At 43.8% G+C, this 21,392-nt stretch overlaps 1 protein-coding gene across 10 annotated transcripts in view; it reads left to right on the forward strand.

Moving 5' to 3' along the window:
- Positions 1–21,392, forward strand: part of SLMAP (sarcolemma associated protein) — a 1,011,035-nt gene that overhangs the window by 240,333 nt on the left and 749,310 nt on the right. For all 10 annotated transcript variants that reach the window (XM_085624675.1, XM_085624673.1, XM_085624676.1 and 7 more), the window contains exon 3: positions 8,597–8,669. In XM_085624675.1, the coding sequence (XP_085480801.1) occupies positions 8,597–8,669 (73 nt within the window). The remainder of the gene's footprint in view (positions 1–8,596; positions 8,670–21,392) is intronic.

The raw sequence follows: 21,392 nt of genomic DNA on the forward strand, positions 1-21,392 counted from the left end.
GGGGGGGGGCACGGCAAGAGCAACAGCGATGGCGGGACACAGAGGCGAGAAGTCCACAAATCCCAGCAGGGGCAGTCCTAGGTGGCGGCAGAATCACACCCGCTTCACCGGGTGTGGAGTTTAATTTAAAGCGCCTCCGTGCGCGGGAGAAGTGATGCTGCTTCCGGGCCACAGGAACCAGGGAGCCTGGGTGCTGTAGTCCTCTCTTGCCCTCCCTCCACACTGCAGCCACGGGAATCTCAAGCGCGGCGGCGGGAGGGTGGGGGGACACGGCAAGAGCAACAGCGATGGCGGGACACAGAGGCGAGAAGTCCACAAATCCCAGCAGGGGCAGTCCTAGGTGGCGGCAGAATCACACCCGCTCCACCGGGTGTGGAGTTGAATTTAAAGCGCCTCCGGGCGCTGGAGAAGTGACGCTGCTTCCAGGCCACAGGAACCAGGGAGCCTGGGTGCTGTAGTCCTCTCTCGCCCTCCCTCCACACTGCAGCCACGGGAATCTCAAGCGCGGCGGCGGGAGGGGGGGGGGGGACACGGCAAGAGCAACAGCGATGGGGGGACACAGAGGCGAGAAGTCCACAAATCCCAGCAGGGGCAGTCCTAGGTGGCGACCAAAATAACTCATTTGTTTTTAGTCCTACTCTCACCCGTGTGCCTTCGATTATTTTCAACTTCTATTTCCTAGGAGGGATTAACTTATTGCCCCTCTATATTCCCCAAATATCCTCACTTAACACTTGCATAATATATTTAAAACTCTCTAAGCCCTAGAAACTCTTTGGCCAAAATAATCACAAATAAATTTAGCCAAGATATTCAATTCTTCATCATCTTTGTTTGCCTAATGCCCATATCCTACGACTTAGCTGGAGGCCCCCACACCCTCCCGTGCCCACCTGGCGCTTACCGCGAGACTGCCTCTCTGATCACGTCTTTCGACACGAACAGGAACATAGCATTCTAGGTTACTTTACACACAATGCAGGCACAGCTTCCTCAACATTAGTGGAATGGGACACATTTAAGGTAGTGGCCCGAGGAGAATGCATAAAACAAATTGCGGGGGTCAAGCGCACGTTGGAACTGGCACTTAACACGGCTGAGCTACACCTCGCCGAAGTCACTAAACAGGACACCACATCCGAAGAGGGGACACAACGCTTAGCCAGGGCCAAAACAGATTATCAATCCGCCTGTGCGGATCTCCGCCGATACAACTTCAGATCGTATGCCGCTCGGATGCATAAAGACAGAGACAAAACGGGCACATTACTAGCTTGGCTAGCCAAGCAAGATACAGATGTAAAGCCCATCACAGAGATCCTGGACGCCCAGGGTACACTGGTGTGCTCCCAGACTGAGATTTTGGGGGCGTTTCAGGGCTATTATGCGAAAACTTATGAGGGTCCAACCCCTACCTCGCGGGACACGGTGGATAGTTTCCTGGACCCCCTGACCCTCCCAACAGTCACAAGGACAGATAGGGAGGCCCTAGAATTGCCGATAACAGCGACTGATGTGACCCAAGCCTTACGCGCCCTGGCTCACAACAAGGCGCCGGGTTTAGACGGGCTTCCGCTCGAATATTATACAACTTTTTCTACATGTTTGGTCCCCCGATTGGTGGAGATGTTCGCGGTAGCGCTTGAAAAGGGGGAACTACCGAGATCCTTGCGTGAATCAGTGATCGTGACTTTTCTAAAGCCACATCGCGATCCGCAGCAAATGGCCTCCTACCGCCCTATATCGCTCCTTTCCGCTGATTGCAAACTCCTCGGAAAGATATTGGCGGACAGATACGCACAAGTTATATGCCACCTGGTTCATCAGGACCAATGCGGATTTATTCCAGGTAGACGCACCTCCCAGAACATACGTCGCATATTTCACGTTCAAGACCAAGTACAAGGGACATACCCCCGGTCTGCCTGTCTCCTCCTGGACCTCGAGAAAGCATTCGATACCCTCACGTGGCAGTATCTTTTCGCGGTTCTACCGCGGGCGGGCCTTGGCCCCACTCTCCTCGCGTACACACAACTCTTAAACACGAATCTCATCTCACGGGTTCGCCTGGGCCGGTACATATCGGCAGAATTCACGGTCCGGAGGGGCACTAGACAGGGCTGCCCGCTGTCCCCCTTACTATTTGCCCTAGCTGTCGAGCCCCTGGCCGTACGGCTGCGCCAGGAGGGAGAGCGCTGGGGCATTCCCATAGCGGACACAACACATAGCGTTTCCATGTACGCGGACGATCTGTTAATATACGTGCGAGACATCGAGGAAGATCTGACCTCCCTTTGGGTGACACTCACTGAATTCGCGGCAGCCTCTGGATTACAGGTGAATTGGGATAAGTCCACCATATACCCGCTACACCCGAATCTGCCCCCTCGGGAGGTCCGGTTGGGTGACCGGGGAGTGCCTTGCAGCACGGAAGCGCCCCGGTACCTCGGGATCCGCCTTTATCATTCCCCCACTGATATTTTTGAGGGTAATCATTGTAGGGCGCTGGCAGGCATTAGAGCCGCAGTCAGATTTTGGAAAAGCCTCCCACTGGCCCCGATAGGCCGGATAGCATTAGCCAAAATGATAATAGTCCCACGATTATTATACTATTTCACCAACCTCCCAGTGATTCCGCCTAGAACCTTCTTTCAGGATCTGGACTCAATTCTCAGTGCGTTGATCTGGGGTTCTGCTAGACACAGAATAGCACTGAAAAAACTGCAATTACCCACCACGCAGGGTGGCCTGGGTGCTCCATCCTTCGAGACCTACTTTTTGGCGGCACAACTACAGTGGCTCTCCCACTGGACGGCGGACTGGTATACGCTGGAGACGCACACCTTGACGGGACGGGTATCCCTTGCGGAAGTCCGTCGGTTATTGCTTCCGGGCACCAAACCGAAGCGTACCTATCCCCTGCAGGTCGTAGAGGCACGGAGGTGCATGCAACGAATACATCGCATGTCATCAGAGATACCCTTGTATTCCCCTCTATTCCCATTAATCGGGTGGCCCAAACGCGAACATCAGTACACAAATAACATGCTCACCACATGGACTTCTTGCGGTATCACCGAGATGGAGTCCCTCTTTGAAGACGGACAGCTTAGGCCATTCCAAAACCTCATGGCAGACTACGATCTCCCCCCGGGCCAATTCCTGCTTCACCGCCAACTGTTAGATAGTTATCGACCGCACCATGACCTCTCGAGGGGGGAGCCACCCACACATCCAGTCATCCACACGATTCTACATATGGGAGTGGGTAGACACCTAACCACATGGCTCTACAAAGCCATACGGGAGCTCACCAATAAACCACTGGTGTCCCTACGTGCCATCTGGGAGGAGGAAATCGGACGTTCATTGCACGAGAAGGAATGGGAAAGAGCCCTAGAATATCATAAGAAGGTGTCCAGAAATGCACGCTTCAAGAATATACAATTTTATATCCTCCATAGAGCTTACCTGACACCAGCACGTCTCCAGCGCTTCTACCCGGACACTGAGTTCCTCTGCCCCAGATGCCAATCACAGGACGCAGATTTCCAACACATGTTCTGGAGCTGCCCCACAATCAGTTCTTTTTGGCAGCACATTCATACTGCCCTACAGGACCTCACAGGGATCAAGTCTTTGAACACATGGGAGGCCAGCGCACTAGGTATCGCTCGAACACATAAACAACACAAAGTGCAGACCCGTTTTTATACCCTAGCGGTGTTGTTAGCTAAACGCAGTATTGCTATGCACTGGCGTACTCCCACTGGTCCCCCGCTAGCAGCTTGGGTGGGAGCGACATACAAATGGGCGGCGGCAGAGGAGGACACATTACGGGAGGAGGAGGGAAAGGGCACCCGCAAACATCCCATTTCAATGGACTGGGCCATGTTATTGAATCGCTTTAAGCAATTGACCCCTGGCGAGGACTCACACGGGGGCACACCTACACGAACAGCCTTACCAACACAGCCTTCGTCAGTGATCGACTAAACCCTCCCTACTCTGGGGGCCCGATTGCGTCGCGAGCAACCTCGTGACGTGTGTCGGCACTTCTGCCGGCCTGGTGTAAACGTCAGCTCAGCTGTAAGATATTGACACGGTACACACACACACGCTTAACCCAGTGGCAGATAAGAGAGCCCGGACGCGATTTTCCATACCCAACCCCTAGTTCTTCCTGTATTTTACCCCAGTTCACGTGGCATATTCACTACCAGGACCCATAGGGTTTACAACTTGTGTATCTAGCAACCATTGTACACATGATTAATTATGGGGGATATTGGATACTGTAATAAGCAATCTCATGGATTGAATGATTTTATCTGATCTATATTACAATAAACCTGAAAATGCCAATAAAAATATGTTACAAAAAAAATCTTTGTTTGCCCAATTTTATTCATATTCAGTAATTGCTCCTAACTCTGCGGAGCCAACCGACCGTCATCCTCTGCTTGTTCCATGTTGGGGCCATATTCATGTCGATTTCACATCTTAATTCTCAGTAAACTGTTTGCATATCCATTATCTTTCCCTTCAGCAAATTTAACTACATAATTAAATTAATCTGTATACGATGCCATCTGCAGTTCGTTGTGATGCATGCCCTAATACTTTTGTAGTCAATAAATGTACCAAAGGTTTGTGATCATTGCAGGACTTTAAATGGTATTCCCCATACATATGTGATGAAATATCTTACACCCCATAAAACAACCATTGTCTCTTTCTGTCACTGAATAATGTCTTAGAGTATCGTTTAATGTATGTAATGCAACATTTATGATCAATCACTAATAAACGCTAATATTACCTAGTATTTGACTTGGCACCGCACCTAAACAAAATCAGTCGCATCAGTTATCAGTATAGTTTAACATTCACACCGTGGCTGAATAGTCGTGATTTCATCCTCAAAATTGTCAAATTTTAATGGACTTAATTCATTGTATGCAAATTGTTTTTTTTTTTTTTTTTTGAGCATGAACATCGTTTTGACAGAATGTGGTTTTGTGAATTTCAATTGAAATACGACAGCTTCCAGAAATGCCCTCATTTCCCCTTTATCAGGAATTTCAGCCTTTAGTAGGTTGTTTTTTCAAAATCTGTTTTTAACAATAGATAGCATCATCTCATTAAATTTCCCTTGCGTCCAGCATAGTAGCTCATATACTTATATTCTGTTTGTTTTTCTCTATACTTCTATGTCTCAGATGGTCCATACACATCAGATTGTTCACATGTGTGCAGTGCTATCTGCTGCATACATGTCGGTGCGGGGAAGTAGTCTGAGCAACCATACATATGTTGGACTGAACTGAGGCTCTCGCGATCTATTATCCTTCAACATATCATAGGGAAAGGAAGAAGAAACAGAAAAAACATGCTCTTTTGGCCTATACCTTAGTCCTCTTCTAGCCTTTTCCATATTGTTAACCAGTTTGTCCTTTGCTATAACTCCTGTCCTGTCTATGTTATGTCTTATGCAAGTGACACTATCCACTTTTATTCCTCACTCTTGGCCTTGACAGTTAAGCCCTCCTATTGTAATATTGTCAAGACCTTGTTTAATTTATCATGTTAAACCTCTGTATTTCCTTGCATCAATATGTCATCTTGAAAGTAACTAATACATGGTATACCATCAAATAAAATATTAATTGTTCATTGAATCACGGCACTGGCAGATGCCAAATCGAATGACATGCTTTTAAGTTGGTTAGCGCAAATCACATGACGATGGATGTAACTTATGTTGATGGTACTTCGATGATAAATCCATGGTTATCACACCAGCCTAAGCAAAGTACTATACCAACACAATCAGTGAAGCCATTAACAGAAGCTGAATGCTCTTCAAGACGATTGAGCACTGCATCAATTCCCTACCTGCCCTCCTATCCCACCATCCACAGACCAGCGTTTTTTCAATTTAAAAAAATTGCAGATAGACCGCACATGAACAACACCAAGCCTGCTTCTCCTATTACACCCACCTATTCTCAAAGACTCCTGCAACGGTCATCCCTATTTCTCGCATATTTAGCTGACTTGCTAAACGCCACTTCCTACGAAGATAATGTCTTACTCTCATCCTTCATCAGAGCTCTCACTCCTACTCCCTAGTCAACACCTCTCCTACTCAAGGCATCTTCCCAGAAGCTCTCAATACAGATCCTCCCTCCTAAACCTAAAAAAACCTACTTTAAATGCATTTGACCTTGTCAAGTGCTCGCCCATCACTCACCTAACCTTCATCTGCAAGAGCATCGAAAAAGCAGTCTGCGCTCAACTCCAAGATCAAATAGCGACTAACAATCTTCTGCATGACTACCAGTCTGGCTTCCGATCCTCTGCAGACCACTAACATACTCATTGTACATGAAGTGCTTCTGGCCGCAGATGAAGATGACCCCTGCTTCTGCATATTGCTAGATCTTTCATCTGCGTATGACAGTTTACCATCCCATCTTCATCTATTTTCTGGAGCTGTGAATGGGATTCACCGGTAACGTCCTTCAGTAACCTTCCTCCTTTCTTTACAACTGACACCAGTTCCTTCACATGGGCACCTCCTGGTCCTAAAAAATCCCTGTCACCTGCAGAGTCCCTCAGGGCTACATACTGTCTCCTGTAATCTTCAACCCTTTCATGGTGCCTCTTAGGTCTCTGCTTACAGATGACATAAAAGCTCCCCACAGTGCTGATATGCTGCTCTTCTTGAAAGTTACCTCCACTTCAGACAGCCAACATATCAAACATCGCCTGTGCCTCATACAGTTCAGTAGCTACGCTACCAAGGCTGACTTCTTTTTATTTGCCAAAAACAAGAAGTACAAAATAGTACTGCTACTCAAGCCCTCATACTCTCTTGTGGCTGGTGGTAATACCCTGCTCTGTGGGGTCACAGATTTTACATTGGCTGTCTGTTTCATAGCATGTCTCATTCAGGGCCTGAAAGAATATGAATACATAACCCCATCTTCATGGTATTCCATTGTCTCCTCCTGCCGGCATGCACTATCTTCAAAACCAACTCCATTTACAAAGCCACCAGAGCCAGCACCTGCACATATCTTGCAAACAACACCCACATCTTTTGACACACCGGCAGGTAGGATACCTTCAGACTGGAGACTAAGAAGTGTAAAAAAATTTAAAAAACAAGACAGCAGGCCTTTTACATCTATGCCACTGGGATCTGGAACTTCATCCATGTCTCCTTCAGGTCCGTCCTAACACTGCTCCAGTGTAGGAAGGAGTTGAAGACTTGCCTCTTAAAAGAATACTGCATTACAGTTCATTAAAAGTAAACTTTTGCTACCCAAACCAGTTACCCCCCCCCCTCCAATTCTCTCCTTGACTATATGCTTGATCCTGTACAGCACTCTGCTGCCTTGTCTCACAATATACAACATAACACATGTATATTTCTCTCTCCATGCTTAATGTTGTTATATTCCTATAGATGAAGTTGTCACAGTGCAACAAGTATGCAAAATAGCCATTCCATAATCCCACCCCTACTTCACAATGTGGGTGTGTTGTTCTTCTACATACTCATTGACGCTAGCTTCTATTCAGCTAGATGCAATCCCAGACTATAGAAATCAACAGAGGCTTCTGGGAACGTGCTTTGTCCACTAACTCAAAGTTTTGATTTTCCATTCACTCAAGTTAAGCAATTGTTACCATGGTTAAAGATAAGTGTTCTCCATCTGTATTACAACTGTGATATGGTTTACAGTGGAAAAACACAGTAGATTTGTTCCAGTTATAGCAAATGCTTTAGAGTAGTACTGCACAATTTAGTATGCAGAAAGATAATATATATTAAACTTTTGCCAAAATTTGCTGATCTTAATAGCCAGGTAACACTAGTACCAGAATGTTCTATTAGCATCTGGTAAGCTGTTAATTGGCAAACAATTAACCTTCACAGTTAAATTTAGCTTGAACTGTGCCCATGTAAACGTTGCAAGGACATGGTGCAAGCCATCTAAAATGAGGCTTACTTTATACTTGTCCTTCCATTCGTGTTTCCAATGTGTGTGTAAAATCATTTTATCAAATATATATCCAATGTTATTTAATTTAACTTTGTAATGCGCTGCAACACCATCTTCTTGCTAGTTTGTATTTATGTGTTTGGTAATTATATAGAGAAAACCTAGCTAGGGAGGAATGGAGTGCTGTACATAATGTGTGTTGGCAGAAAATGATTAATATTGTGTGTATTAAGTGTAAGTTAATTACATCAAATTTCTAATTAAAAAGGGTTAAATAAATTAACACTAACCGCGATAATAATATGCTGCATCTTGTGAGTGTACCTTTTAACATGGATCAAGTGTAGTAAATCTGTTTTTTCGATTTTATTTCATTCTTTCTCGATTGCCTGAAAGCTTTTGCCTGCTTAATCGCCTTATCGTGAATACCACCATATTTCTCATCGGACTTGTTTTGTGCTGTACTACTAATATGAATTCCACTGATAAGGACCATGGTAAATGTTTTGATATTGGTGAAATAGAAAACATCTTGTGGGACTCATGGATTTTTGTACATCATTTTTCCCCTCCTGCAGTGACTCATGGGTGTATAGTGTCCACTATAAAACTGTTTTTGCCAGATGGACTGGAAGCTCGAAGACGGTCGGAGTAAGTGTATCTTAATCTTGTCTACCTACTAATTTGTGAAAAACGATTTAGGTTGATATAAGTAATAATTGTTTCCTAAATAATTTTATCTATCCATCAAAATCTTTTGTTGCAGAAATACTTGTAATATTTTTGCCTGAAAATGCATATGCAAACAATCCCGTACTTTGAAAGCATTCTGAAATAATGTGAGGGCATTTTTCTTTGAATTGAGCAGTGGTGGAAAGGAGTAGGGTTTGAAGGGCTGAGAAAAGTGGCAGCCGCCTGAAGACAGCTGCTTGAGGATTTAAACTAAATTATTCCCAACCCTTCTTCAATATGGCACCGCTGTCTATCACCTGGTGCAAGGCTACTGTAAGAGTTGGAGCGGTGAAGGTGATGGTACAGTCTGTATCTGGCATTCTTGGGAGTTGGGTCCAGTCTGACCTGTCTATTGCTGCTTCAGGTGCAGAGCAGGGACTGAGACTGACCCCTGATTGGCTGCTCATTACTTGTCTGACTTGCGAACTTCATCTTGACTTGGAAGGAGGTGAGTTGAAGGGGGGCAAGCTGTAATGCAAGAGAGTGAGCTGGAATTGAAACAAGAATTGAAACATTTTAAGATAACCAAGAGTGAGAGTACAGCATAGAGAGCTTCTTCTGATATGAAAAACATTAATGGCCATGACATAGGCAGTGGTAAACATTGATAGACCGATTTCATAGCACAAAATGAAACCAGATCTAGTAGTCCTATTATTAAAGGACCACTGACATTTTTAAAGAAAAGGTAAATCTCTACTTCCTGAGTAGACTTACTTCCAACTGTCATTTGTACTGGGGCACCTCCTACACACTGGTTGTAAACTGAAGCAAATTCCACCACATACCCAGGCAAAAAGTAACGATTCTTCTTTTCCATCCCCTCTTCAAGATGGCGGCACTGTGACACACACTAACTTTTATTTAAGTATGTTTGACATACTGTGAAGGCTGCTATGAGCTTCTGTGCACTGTAAGCAGTGAAGTTTTCAACAAGAATATTTTAAACAGCAGTGTATGGATCTGGAAGGTGGGGGTGCCTAAGATCCTAATCTAAAGTTTGAACAATGTTGAATTGAGTCTGCTTAGAGTAGGGAGGAACAGCACTTATAAAATGAAGAATTCCCAATCGTTGCAGCTTTGCTGACTGGTACAGGCTCCATGGGGTTACATAGCAGTTCTTGCATTGGTGCCTACTGTCCCCACAAACTTCCACTAGTAAGTCCTCTTTGTCCAAATGACAAAGCATACTTTCAATGGACAACTGCCCTGGCTCCTTGAAGTACTTTTGCAGTACTATGTCCGTCCACCGGCCACGTCTCTTACTTACACTAGCTCCCTTCTGGGTGCTTGTCACTTCTGTGTCCAGCAGCGGGATACTGAAATGTTGCTTTGAAAGGCTGCTACAGCAGTTAATCGCTATTGTTAGTTAATGTATTGGGGGTGTTCAAGGGCATCTAGATTTGAACATCACTGATTTCTGCTTTAAATATCTAGGGGTTCTAAGTGGAATGGTAAACCTTGTGGCAGATTGATATATATAGGAAATATTCTCCTCTGGGAGCTTTTTACAATACAGGTTGAAAGTTCATACCAATTTGTATCACAGGTGTGTGCCCTCGTGTTAGAGTGGACTTTTGCCATGTTCTAGGTAGTACATATAGTGATTGAGACAGTTGAGTTTGCCCTCTCTGTTCTGGATAATAGGGTCAACAAAAATTCCAAAATGTAGAGACACTCCCAAGTTTTACACTTGTGATTGAAAATAATTTGCTCTTCAGGGACACTCTTCTGACATAACCCCAACCTGTGTAGTAACATAGAAGGTGAGGGGTTTAATCCTTACCTTGAAACTGAGGGCTGCCATAACTCATTAAAAATCAGATGATCTGCAGGTAGTTGAACTGTTTTCCATATAGAGATCATGGGGTTCTTCTACATGTATGTTAGCCAATTTTCACCTACCACTCAGAGGGTGTCTGTCATGGGGTAGCTATAATGTGTGGGAGCTATACGTTGACCAAGAGTACTAAGACAGATGAGCTATTGCCAGTTAAACTACTGGTGAGCATTACGTGCATTTATCAAGACAAATTTGGGCTATTCTCCACTAAGCATTGTCTGTGACATCCTTAAGACAGTGGTCCTTGTACGCCTCTCAGCTTCACAGTTACACAGGGCAACGTGGCTACTAAAGAATTTGTAACCCTCCAATTTGGAGGGCAAGCATGGTTCATCCCTGGGAAGGATAAAATATCCCATATGAATATGGCTATCACTGTTGTTGATATGGTGGCCATTCCTGTCAGTAAAATCAGGCTGATCCTGTGGATGCACAGAAGGTCATCAACAAGGACTCCTGGCTCTTTTTATGGATTACTTTGGCGAAAAGGGACTATAGCCCAAACTGTTGGAATCAGATTTGTTTGTTGGACTAAAATCCACTTTCCCATATTATTCGCTTCTAGTTACAATCTTAATGATTTAGAAAATCCTGGCAGTGGTTCGGGATGCCCGCTGTCACCCCTGCTTATTGTACTCTGTTTTGTGATGTTCAGATGTTTGATGCAGTTTAGGCCTTTGTTCATGTAATCCTTAATGGATGTGAATAGAAGCTTACTGCCTATGTAAATTGTATTGCTATCTTTTTGGTGAATCCTGTCTGTGCCTTACAAGCGATTGAAATTGAAGCAGACTTTTAGGGGTGGTGTCTAGGAACTTTCTTAACACACACATGTAAGTGCGCACATGTTAAACTTTGAGGTTAACTACTTGGATGCATATGGGGTATAATTATAAAGCCCTTCGGTCTGCCTGCTGTGTATCCTATGGTTCTGATCAGTCCTGATGTAGTATGCTCATGTTCATTTATGTGCACCTCTTGAAAATATCCCTCGTACAAATGGGATAGAGTCCAGCTTGGTTTACTGAACAATGCAGTAAAATTAAAATGATACACACATCCTTGTCATAATTTGGTGCTGTCCCTTTACAGACTCCCTCATTTTTTATTTGCTTCTGTTCTCCTATCGTTAGTTCTATATCTGGGTATAGAAATCCTAGGCAGGCTATTCGATAGTTACATTTGGTGTGTAGTTCCTACCGGTTTTCAAAGATTATTGTTTTGGGGGGGGGGGAGGGGGGGGGTTTGGGGCTCAGACTATCGGAATTGATGGCAAATAAAGAACTATGGATTATTGTGGCTTTTAGAACCATACTACTTTAGAAAAGTGCAATTTGAGACTGACTGTCTTTGCGATTACATGGAAGGTGTGGCTTACATTGTTTGGTGTCTCTAAATACACGAAGTATACACTACTCGGGGATACTCCTAGCCTCTCAAAGATTTTTGGGGGATTGCAGGTGCACAGTCTGGTGCAGATCGACAGTGCAACATGTGCGCCAGCTTTATATGGACTGTATACTACTTGCTACAGTGATAAACTTCAGGAATTTGGCATTCCAGATTTGAGTTTTTAAAATCTCTACAAATCTAGGTTTTTCGGGGGCTCATCAGTTTGGGGTTATTAACGTAGAAGCTCTCCCTGTTGATGGAAAAGAAGGCAGGTACTATTACAACCTTGTATTCTATGTTTATAGCCATAATTATTGACAATTTTACTCACTATGGAATTAAATACATAGTGGCTTCATAGGGTGAGATTGTGGATATGGTCATGGTATCAGTCCTGAGGCGGGGTATAAAGAGGTGGCGACGGGTAATGAATTTTAGTCTTAAATTACAACACTTTAAGGTGATAGGATTTACATTATACTCACAAGACGTTACATGAATGGGGTGCCCCTGCATCGTTTTCGTTTGAGTGTAGTTATCACTGGCTTACTGTGTACATATTCGCTCAGTGTAGGACACAGAGGGAATTTTGGCAGGCTAACTTTCATGAAATTATGATATATATCTTAAATCTAGGATATTTTGGTTTCAGGGAGATCTAGATATGGAATTTGAAGCATGATTGTAATTCAAGATACATTGTGTACCCCCATATAAACTCCATAAAGAGCTGTAGTGTAGTTCCTATATCCCTGATAGGCTCTGCGTATTGGAAAAACACACACTATAGATTTGACATAGGACTAAAGGTCAGTATGTCTCTACCGAGTATATTAAACTTAATTACTTGTGTGTGCCAGTTAACTTGAAGGTCACTAGAAACTTCTCGAATATACAAGAAGGGATTAGTCTCTGACAACCGCATAAACATGACAACTTTGTTTCCTTTTAGAATTGGAACGATCTCAGAACCGTGGAAACAATAGATAAGTTTCACTCAGTCAATCGTGCATGCTTCCTTTCACAGAAATAGTGAGACAGGCTTTTAAATAAAAGGGTTTATTGAACAGTCTTATTTCTCATGCAAGAGATATGAATTGCTACAGTCGTAAGACAGACTGTGAAGTACAATATGTACGAGGTTAGCAGTAAGATAAAATAATACTGCAATAGCATGGTTTGCAGCTATGACATATATTAATCAAAATACATACATAAACAACATAAGCTAAAATGTGATACTCATCTGATGCTTCTAAATTGTTCTACCCCAGTGTACCTAACCTAAGTGCAGTACGAGGTTTGAAGTAGGTGCCATTTCTAAAGTATAACTAGCTATATTTTAGTTTAGCCAAGAGTTGACAAAAGTTTCTCTAAGTTCTAGTCAGCTCCATACCTTAGAATGAGAGAGGTTAGAATCTCTTTTCTGGACTCGATAGTCTAACCCCCCCCCCCGCGAGGGAAGTCAGAGAGCACTGGAGCTGGATTCTCTGCGAGGGGGATGGCAGCGTCAGGTCAGTGCATCAGGCTGGAACTCGATCTCCTTCCGAACTTGCCATGGCGAACCGTGTAGTCTGGGTTGGATCAAATCCTCCGGGAACCGCAATTTGCCAGGGCAAGTGCTGGTATATTTATACCTTGAAGGTGTCTAAGAATGCCAGTATTGACGTAAAAGTCGGGCAGAGGAACGTCATGAATGAACCCCTAAGGAATAGATGTTCATGCATACTTAAAGAGTTCTTGGAGAAATCAATATTCAAGCTGAGGGAAATTCCTAAAGGCTTAAGGGTCTGGTTTTCCAAGAATTCGTTGTGACGTGGATGACAGATGTAGGTGACCATGCCTGTATTTGGTTTGTACGGACAATGTCTAAATTAGGGGCGGATTTCTATGTCCAAATAAGGGCAATGTGAATTGTACCTATATAAGGGCATAAATTGGGAAACCTATATACGGAATCTAAATCTGCACACAACACCTACTCCAGTTTCGTATGAACGACGTTACTAAATCCTAAACGTTCTAAACATACCTTAAAACAGAGTATCGCATGGGTTTGCTAAAATAAGCTAAAAACATATGTTCTAAAAGTACATTACAAAACCATTGCTATGCATAAGGTGTTGTACATATTAAAGGCAATGTTCCATTCTAAGCATAGGATCACATTGGAATGCTAAATGAATGAACCAAAATATATACATGTGATGAAATGGCTCGTAAATACAGAAAAAAAAGGGACCGAAACCATTTCATATCAGGTTACACAAGTCAAATTGTTATTCATGACAAGGTGGCATACTGTCCCTGGAAGTGTTATCAAAGAATTCTGTTCTCTATGAATAGTTCTACTATAAGCAGATTACTGTGCCAAAAAATGGAAAATACAATTTTGGGACGGGGAAGAGAAAAAAAAAAAAGGTTCAAAAGTCAGTATTCCGTTTGAAAAAGAATGAAGGCCAAATTCAGAGTCTCTCCAGAACACTATGTGCTTGAAACAAGAGTCAGTGTTTGGGGATGGAGAAAAAATAAAATGTTCTAATCCTGTAGACAACAAGTCGTCTACCGTTGTGGGTGAGAGTTGGAATACCTCGTGTAGAAGATCAACAGCACATAGATGCGAACTATAGCCTTCAGCATGGGAAGCATCGGTAATGTCCGGATTGGATGTTACCTGCGCGCCTGGTGTTTCCTCTCGTACCTCAGCAGTAGCATGTTGCGTCTGTGAGATCTCAATGAATGCCGCCATCCGGATTGGTAGCCGCTGGGGACAACACATAGCATGGGCCGTTATCAGGTCCAGCAGAATATCGATATCCGTAGGCATGACTGATGGGAGTGTCAGACAAATGTCCAGCACGCATTCTTCACCGCATAGCAGGCAGCGTAGAACAGGTAAGATGGAATCTTGCATGATTGTTCTGAATGACAGAAACCAAGTGGTGTTTAATTCTCGCAGATGAGGTAAACCCAGAATTTGGACGATGCGCTCACGACACTTCATCACCAATTGAGTTCTTTCCATGGTGAACTGGGTGTCGCTGGTGATTTGGCTTGCCATATCATAGCAGTAGGAGCAAATATTGTATCCCTGCAACGAGTGCTAAAAGGAGCGGCAGTCCGCCAAACAGAGTGCACGAAGTTTGGAAAAATTCAGAGGACTGCTTTAGAAGGTGCTAACAGTCCTGCACACACGTTCTTAAATACATGTACAAAACCGCTCGTATCAGACATGTTTACGATACGACCTAACATTTCTGAGAAATGCACAGGGCAGTTTGTGTACAAAAGGATATGCATCTCCGCAGAAGTCCTTGTGACTTGGAGATCATAGGTTTCTTTGGCAGAGGTCAAAGGCACAGTTTTTTGTAAAAGAATAGCTTTCATTCTGCCTAGAGTATCAACTCGTATAGAAGAGATATTCAGTGAAGGCCATAAAGGCGACTCCCTGGCTATGTCTATTTGAGGAAACAAGACTTGCATACAGCAAGTGACCCTGGATGTAACCGTTACCAGATATGGGATTCCTGGCAGCATGCCACAACAGCTGTGATCATTCAACATAATGTAGCTCCCATTTGAAAGTTGACCATAGATTGGATTAATCACTGCTGCCGGTGAACCGTGCAGGTGGCAGGATAAGTTTGTAGTGGAACTGTCACAGGCCCCATGTAAATTAATACCCTGACAAAGGAGAGAACCGCTTAGTGCGTGTTCACAGTTTTCACCGCTAAGAAACACTTCACGTCCCCACTCCAACATCTGTGTGTGTAAGGTAAATCCCAGTATGTCTTGATGTATTCTTTACCCAACCTTTCATATTTGCCTGCTGGTATATTTTTTAGGCAATACTGAAAATGGAAAGTTGTAACAGGCAGAGTAATCTTGCTATGTATGATCCACTCAGTAGCTGGTTTTTCTGCCACTGTGAATGGTAATTTCTCCAGTTTTTCAATGCTCAGCACCGTATAGTCTGCTCCCCTTTGAGCCAGTTTGATCTTTCTATCAGTGGGATTAAATTCTGCAAACAGTGACGTAGTATTAATTAAACGCCAAGGCACGCAAGAACGCAGGTTTTGAAGCGTCCAGCCTAATAGCATGATAGAACGTAGCTATGACTGACAGAGGATACAATGCTGTCCAAAGAATATATCCTGGACGACAGTCGTTAACCCATTGTCTACTACAGAGAGAGATTTCTCCAAATTAATACGATCAATTTCTCGTATTCGTTCTGCAGTCTCTGCTTGGGTGATCTTCCGTGCTTCATTATAAGCAGCGTAGATACCGGCATATATGAAACATTTTTGACGCGATTCTCTTGGTCCTAGCAGGAATTCCCTAAGGTCTGCGCCTTCTTGAAGTAAAGTTAAGTGTTGTTTCACATCCTCTAGTGTAGCTTTCTGTAGCCAATCAAGGCAAGGTTTCCCTACACTGTAAGTTGTTACTATCCCCGGATGCTGTCTTTGGACATAACGTGGGTCTGGCATATGAAAGGTAAAACCTTGTGTCTTGTTCAGGAATCTATCTTGACAGTTGTTTGGGTCTAAGGGCCAGAGCAACCATTTTTTCCATTCAGGATCTGATCTCTTATGTTTCAAAATAGTATGTACGTCGACCTCCCCCTGTGTAGTGCTTTCACTTGTAGGTGCAGGTATAGACGGAATGTTCATATTTTTTATCTTGGCAATTCCAAGGCATGATGTTTGTTGGGCAGTGTCGTTCAAAAACATAAGTTGCTCAGGATGATACAGGCTCTAAACAAAGCTTCTATTCCCTGTACTTGCCAATCTTTAGTACCCCAGACGGTTTTTGTCTCGATGTTGTCTTTCCAAACGTCGTAACCCTGTCTAGACAGTTGGGCAATAAAGGCTGTAGAATAAATCTGTTTGGTATTCGTTAACATGGTTTTCATTCCTGTGTTATTGACATTCTTAAAGTAAAACGTCTCTGCATTCGAGATATTGAACCCTGAAAAATATGGATATTTCATTGCAAATGTTTTCGAGCTACCCTTTGGTGGCGTAGGACAATGTTCCCATTGGTTATTCATAAATACATTTCTAGGTGTTGCAGATTTATACAAGAAATGATGACCATAGTGGTTATAACAATACAGTTGTTCATAGTCTGATGAACCTTGTAAATATTGGTTATTAGTAAATGCAGTTGACATCTCTAGATCAGACATCATATTATTAACAGTCTCGAAGTCCCAATCATCAGAAAAGGTACTGGAGGTAATATTGTCACTTAATGAAATTTTAAATAAATGTAGAATCTTCAAAAGCTCCGACGGGCCAAAAATATCATATTCGGTTTTGTCCCAAACTATACCATCAGGTATAGGAATTGCTGTGATGTTCACTGCTGACAAGTCTCTTGCTTCACGATGGGATGATTTGTGTGGCTGGAGAAGTACGTTCACTGTTTTACTTGCTGTGCCCATTTGAATATATCTTCCATTAATCAGCATACCCAGAGTTATTGCCAGAGATAACCAAAGTAGAAAGAAGAATTTTCCCAAAACAATCCATAGTTCAATCCATGGTGAAACCAGATAAGTCTTTTCCTGTAGATGAAAAAAGTCTGTTGCCTGTTCTTTGAAAGTTTTGTGCTGGCGTCGTTTCAGGCTCGCTGGGATCCTCGGAAAATGTATCAAAGTCCATGAAATAGCCAGAAGCAGTTCTGTCAATGGTTGGAATTGCATCCGTATTTGATGAAATTGCTGTAACCAGTTGATCACGTGTTACTTCGTTGTAAACCGGTGTATCTGGACGAACTGTTATTTGAGTCTCAAGAAGTACAACGTCCATAGCATTGTTGCTTAGTCCTCTATTTCTTACTGTCGAATCTTCAAAGGTGATGAGTCTCTCAGTTTGAACCTCTTGGATTGTAGCTAGAGGAGTGCGACTGCTACATTGGCAGAGTCCACTTGGCCTACTGTTCAGTATCGGCCACATAGTGTGGTTTGATCAGGTTGATGGACACAAATCTTTTCTCCTTTTTACCAGCAAGGGGCTGCAAAAGTACTGTTCTTGATCCGTGGATTGCAAGGACAGGTACTGGTTGTCTGTAAGAAAACTCAAATACCTTCTTGTCCGCAATCTTTTCTCTGACTAGATCCCCAAGCTTTGGGATCCAGACAGGCCTTGGTTGGCTTCAGGACCACGTTGCTTTGTTGCATTCTAAGTTCATTTAAGTCCTGTAAAACATCCAAACGATCTTGGATATCAAATTGTTCGTTTTCCACCACTGTGCCTTTCATATCTAAGTCCGGAACCAACATCCTAGTCCCAAACAGGTCCTCATATGGAGTGACACCCCCTAGAGAACTTCTTGACAAGTTGTTTATTGCACGCTGGACCCCATATAAATGTTTGACCCACCCATCCCCCGAACCTAATACCCTAGCTCTTATAGACTGCTTTCCAAAACAGAGTTTCCCTCAGGATGCAATGGAGAAAAATACCGCAATGCTACGCCCAGACTGGCCATGGCTTCTTTGTAAGCCCTAGAGCTAATCGCAGGACTTTGGTCAGAATGTAGTGTGCCTATTGCGTATGTGCCGATAAAGACTCGCAAATCTTTTATAACAGTTCGAGCATCAACCGAGCGCTCTGGCCACATCCATAGGAACCTAGACTTAGTGTTTTTGGGATTGCATTTGTCCAAGAGGACGCCTGCACGTAGATAGTCTAATGCGGTCTAATAATGATGAACTGGGCTGGCTATGTTGTAGTCCGGTATCTGGTGGCGTTCTGTACTGCGATCTCTATTGCAGCCTATGCAGTTATTAATGAAGATGTGAATGAAAGTATTCATCCCTGGCCACCAGTACATCTCTTTTAGTTCTAAAATTGGTCTGAGATCCCCTGATGTATCAGACCCTCTCCCAGATGCGCTTCGTAAATCAAAGCTGCTTGACATTCCCTGTTTAGAATTACTCTATACCCCACTCCAGGGATTCGAGCAAACGGAACGCCATTCGCATCATTTATATATGAGTATTTGAGTGGAAACTTATTAGGTAATGCCGCACCGCTGCCTTTGCTTGATGCATTGACAGCCAGCATTATTTCGCTGTCTATTTTCGTTTTTGAACGAGTGATTGCAGCTACGGAAGCAGTTTGCACACCCCCTTTCGCAGCTTCATCAGCCAATGAATTCCCTTCAACGTGAACGCCATCACGTTGGTGACTCAGCGTGTGTATCATGTGAGTGTTCTGTGGTCCGTTTCGCAACTGAACTAATTGTTCCCAAAGCAATTTGTGCTTAATTGTGCCACCTTTTGCATCTTTGAAACCATTTTGAATCCAATTCTATAAATATTAATTGTGAGATTGAACACAGTAAGAAGAATCGCACCCCATCAGTGTGGGGAATTCGCGATCTGTATTTTCAAGTGCCATCTTAAATGCTTGTAGTTCAGCTCGCGGAGCTGTACAATCTCCTAGAGATTGGGTTTTTGTGACCATTGGTCTGAATTTGTCATCTCGCATGCGACCTTTAACGATAGCACACGCTGCACTGTAAGCTTGTTTACTCCCTGTAGCGGGCTGTGCAGATACGTCAGTATAAATTATACATTTGTACTGGTCAAGAGGGAGAATTTCAGTAGACAGAGGACATTCGTGTTCATATTTCAGGAATGCTTGTGTTTTTAAATATGGATCAAAAACATATTCAACATCAGTTGCAGCAAGAGAATTAACCCATTGTATTCATCTCGGATGTAAAGCTTTTGCATTTGGAATGCTAGCCTTTGTAACTTTGACAGTTTCTCCCCTGAGGCGGAAGCCGGGGGTTATATCTTTTTCTGCTTTGTAAAACCTTAGCTAAACCTTTTAAATATTGTATATATTTTAACTTGCCGTTTTAAACGTGGTACTCGTGTGTGTGAGATCCGACGCAGCGAGGCTCCTGGCGCTTGACTCTATGGTCCCAGCTCATCCGATTGAGGGCTGACGTTGTGGGGTCGAGAGGCGCTAGCCGCCATCTTAGGGGGGCGACACAGGTTGCGCTCTAGTTGTCGGACGCCTCCCGTCCTCCCTGGCTACATAAGGGGTGTGTTTTCAGTAGTGTGGTGACTTTGACAGTTTCTCCCCTGAGGCGGAAGCCGGGGGTTATATCTTTTTCTGCTTTGTAAAACCTTAGTTAAACCTTTTAAATATTGTATATATTTTAACTTGCCGTTTTAAACGTGGTACTCGTGTGTGTGAGATCCGACGCAGCGAGGCTCCTGGCGCTTGACTCTATGGTCCCAGCTCAGCCGATTGAGGGCTGACGTTGTGGGGTCGAAGGGCGCTAGCCGCCATCTTAGGGGGGCGACACAGGTTGCGCTCTAGTTGTCGGACCCCTTCCATCCTCCTCCGCCCTGCTTAAATTTCCATGTTCTTCCGACGGCGCAGCGGGTGGGCGCAGCGGGCGCACCGAAGGCGCGCCAAAGGCAAGCCCGTCTGCGCCCGTCCGCGCCGAGTTCGGGCCGTCGGCCAGAACCCCTGGCTCACCCACGCAAGGGGTCCTGCTTACTTATTCCTCGGACGCGTTGCTACTACACAGACCAGTACATACCAATGGATGTACCCACTATGATCCTGAGTCGGTAATGGGAGATGATCTAATCAGATGCCCAGAATGTAAGTGCGTCCCACCATTCATGAACAATATAAGATATGGAAATAAGAGAAAGGAAACTAAAAACATTACTGTGGCATTAGTTAATGCGCGTTCTGTTGGAAGACGCAGACAGGAAATAGCAGATCTAATTCTGGATCATAATATAGACATTTTATTCATGACAGAAACCTGGCTTAATGACTCCTCAGACCCAGACTTAGTTATTGCAGTCCCACAGAATTACTCTATTCAGAGAATGGATAGGCAGGGAAGGAATGGGGGTGGTGTAGTAATAATATTGCGGTCGCACTTCCCTATTAGGACTAACCCTATTCAATCCTCGTTCTGTGGAGCACTACACTTTAACATCCTGCTCACACCTACATTCAATCTCAAAGGTATACTTTTATACCGACCACCGGGCCCCCGTAATGATTTTTTATCTAATTTTTGTTCATTGCTGGAAACCCTAGCTATCAAGGATGAATGTATGATACTAGGGGATTGGAATTTCCATCTTGATAACATTATTGATACAGACACGCAAATGCTATTGGCAGATCTTGATGCCTTTGGCCTCTCCTCGGAGATTACCACACCCACACACGAGGCTGGCCACACGTTGGATGCTATGTTTTCCAACATTAATGGGCTAAAGATTTCCGATATTCTGCCACTGGAGTGGTCTGATCACTATGTTATATTGGCTGGGATTCTTGTCAATATTGCGTATGGTAGGAAGCACGCGCCTATAACCCAAGAGTATTTCAAGAACTGGAAAGACTTAA

Source organism: Triturus cristatus, chromosome 9 (genome assembly GCF_964204655.1).
Source record: "Triturus cristatus chromosome 9, aTriCri1.1, whole genome shotgun sequence".
Lineage (NCBI taxonomy): Eukaryota > Metazoa > Chordata > Amphibia > Caudata > Salamandridae > Triturus > Triturus cristatus.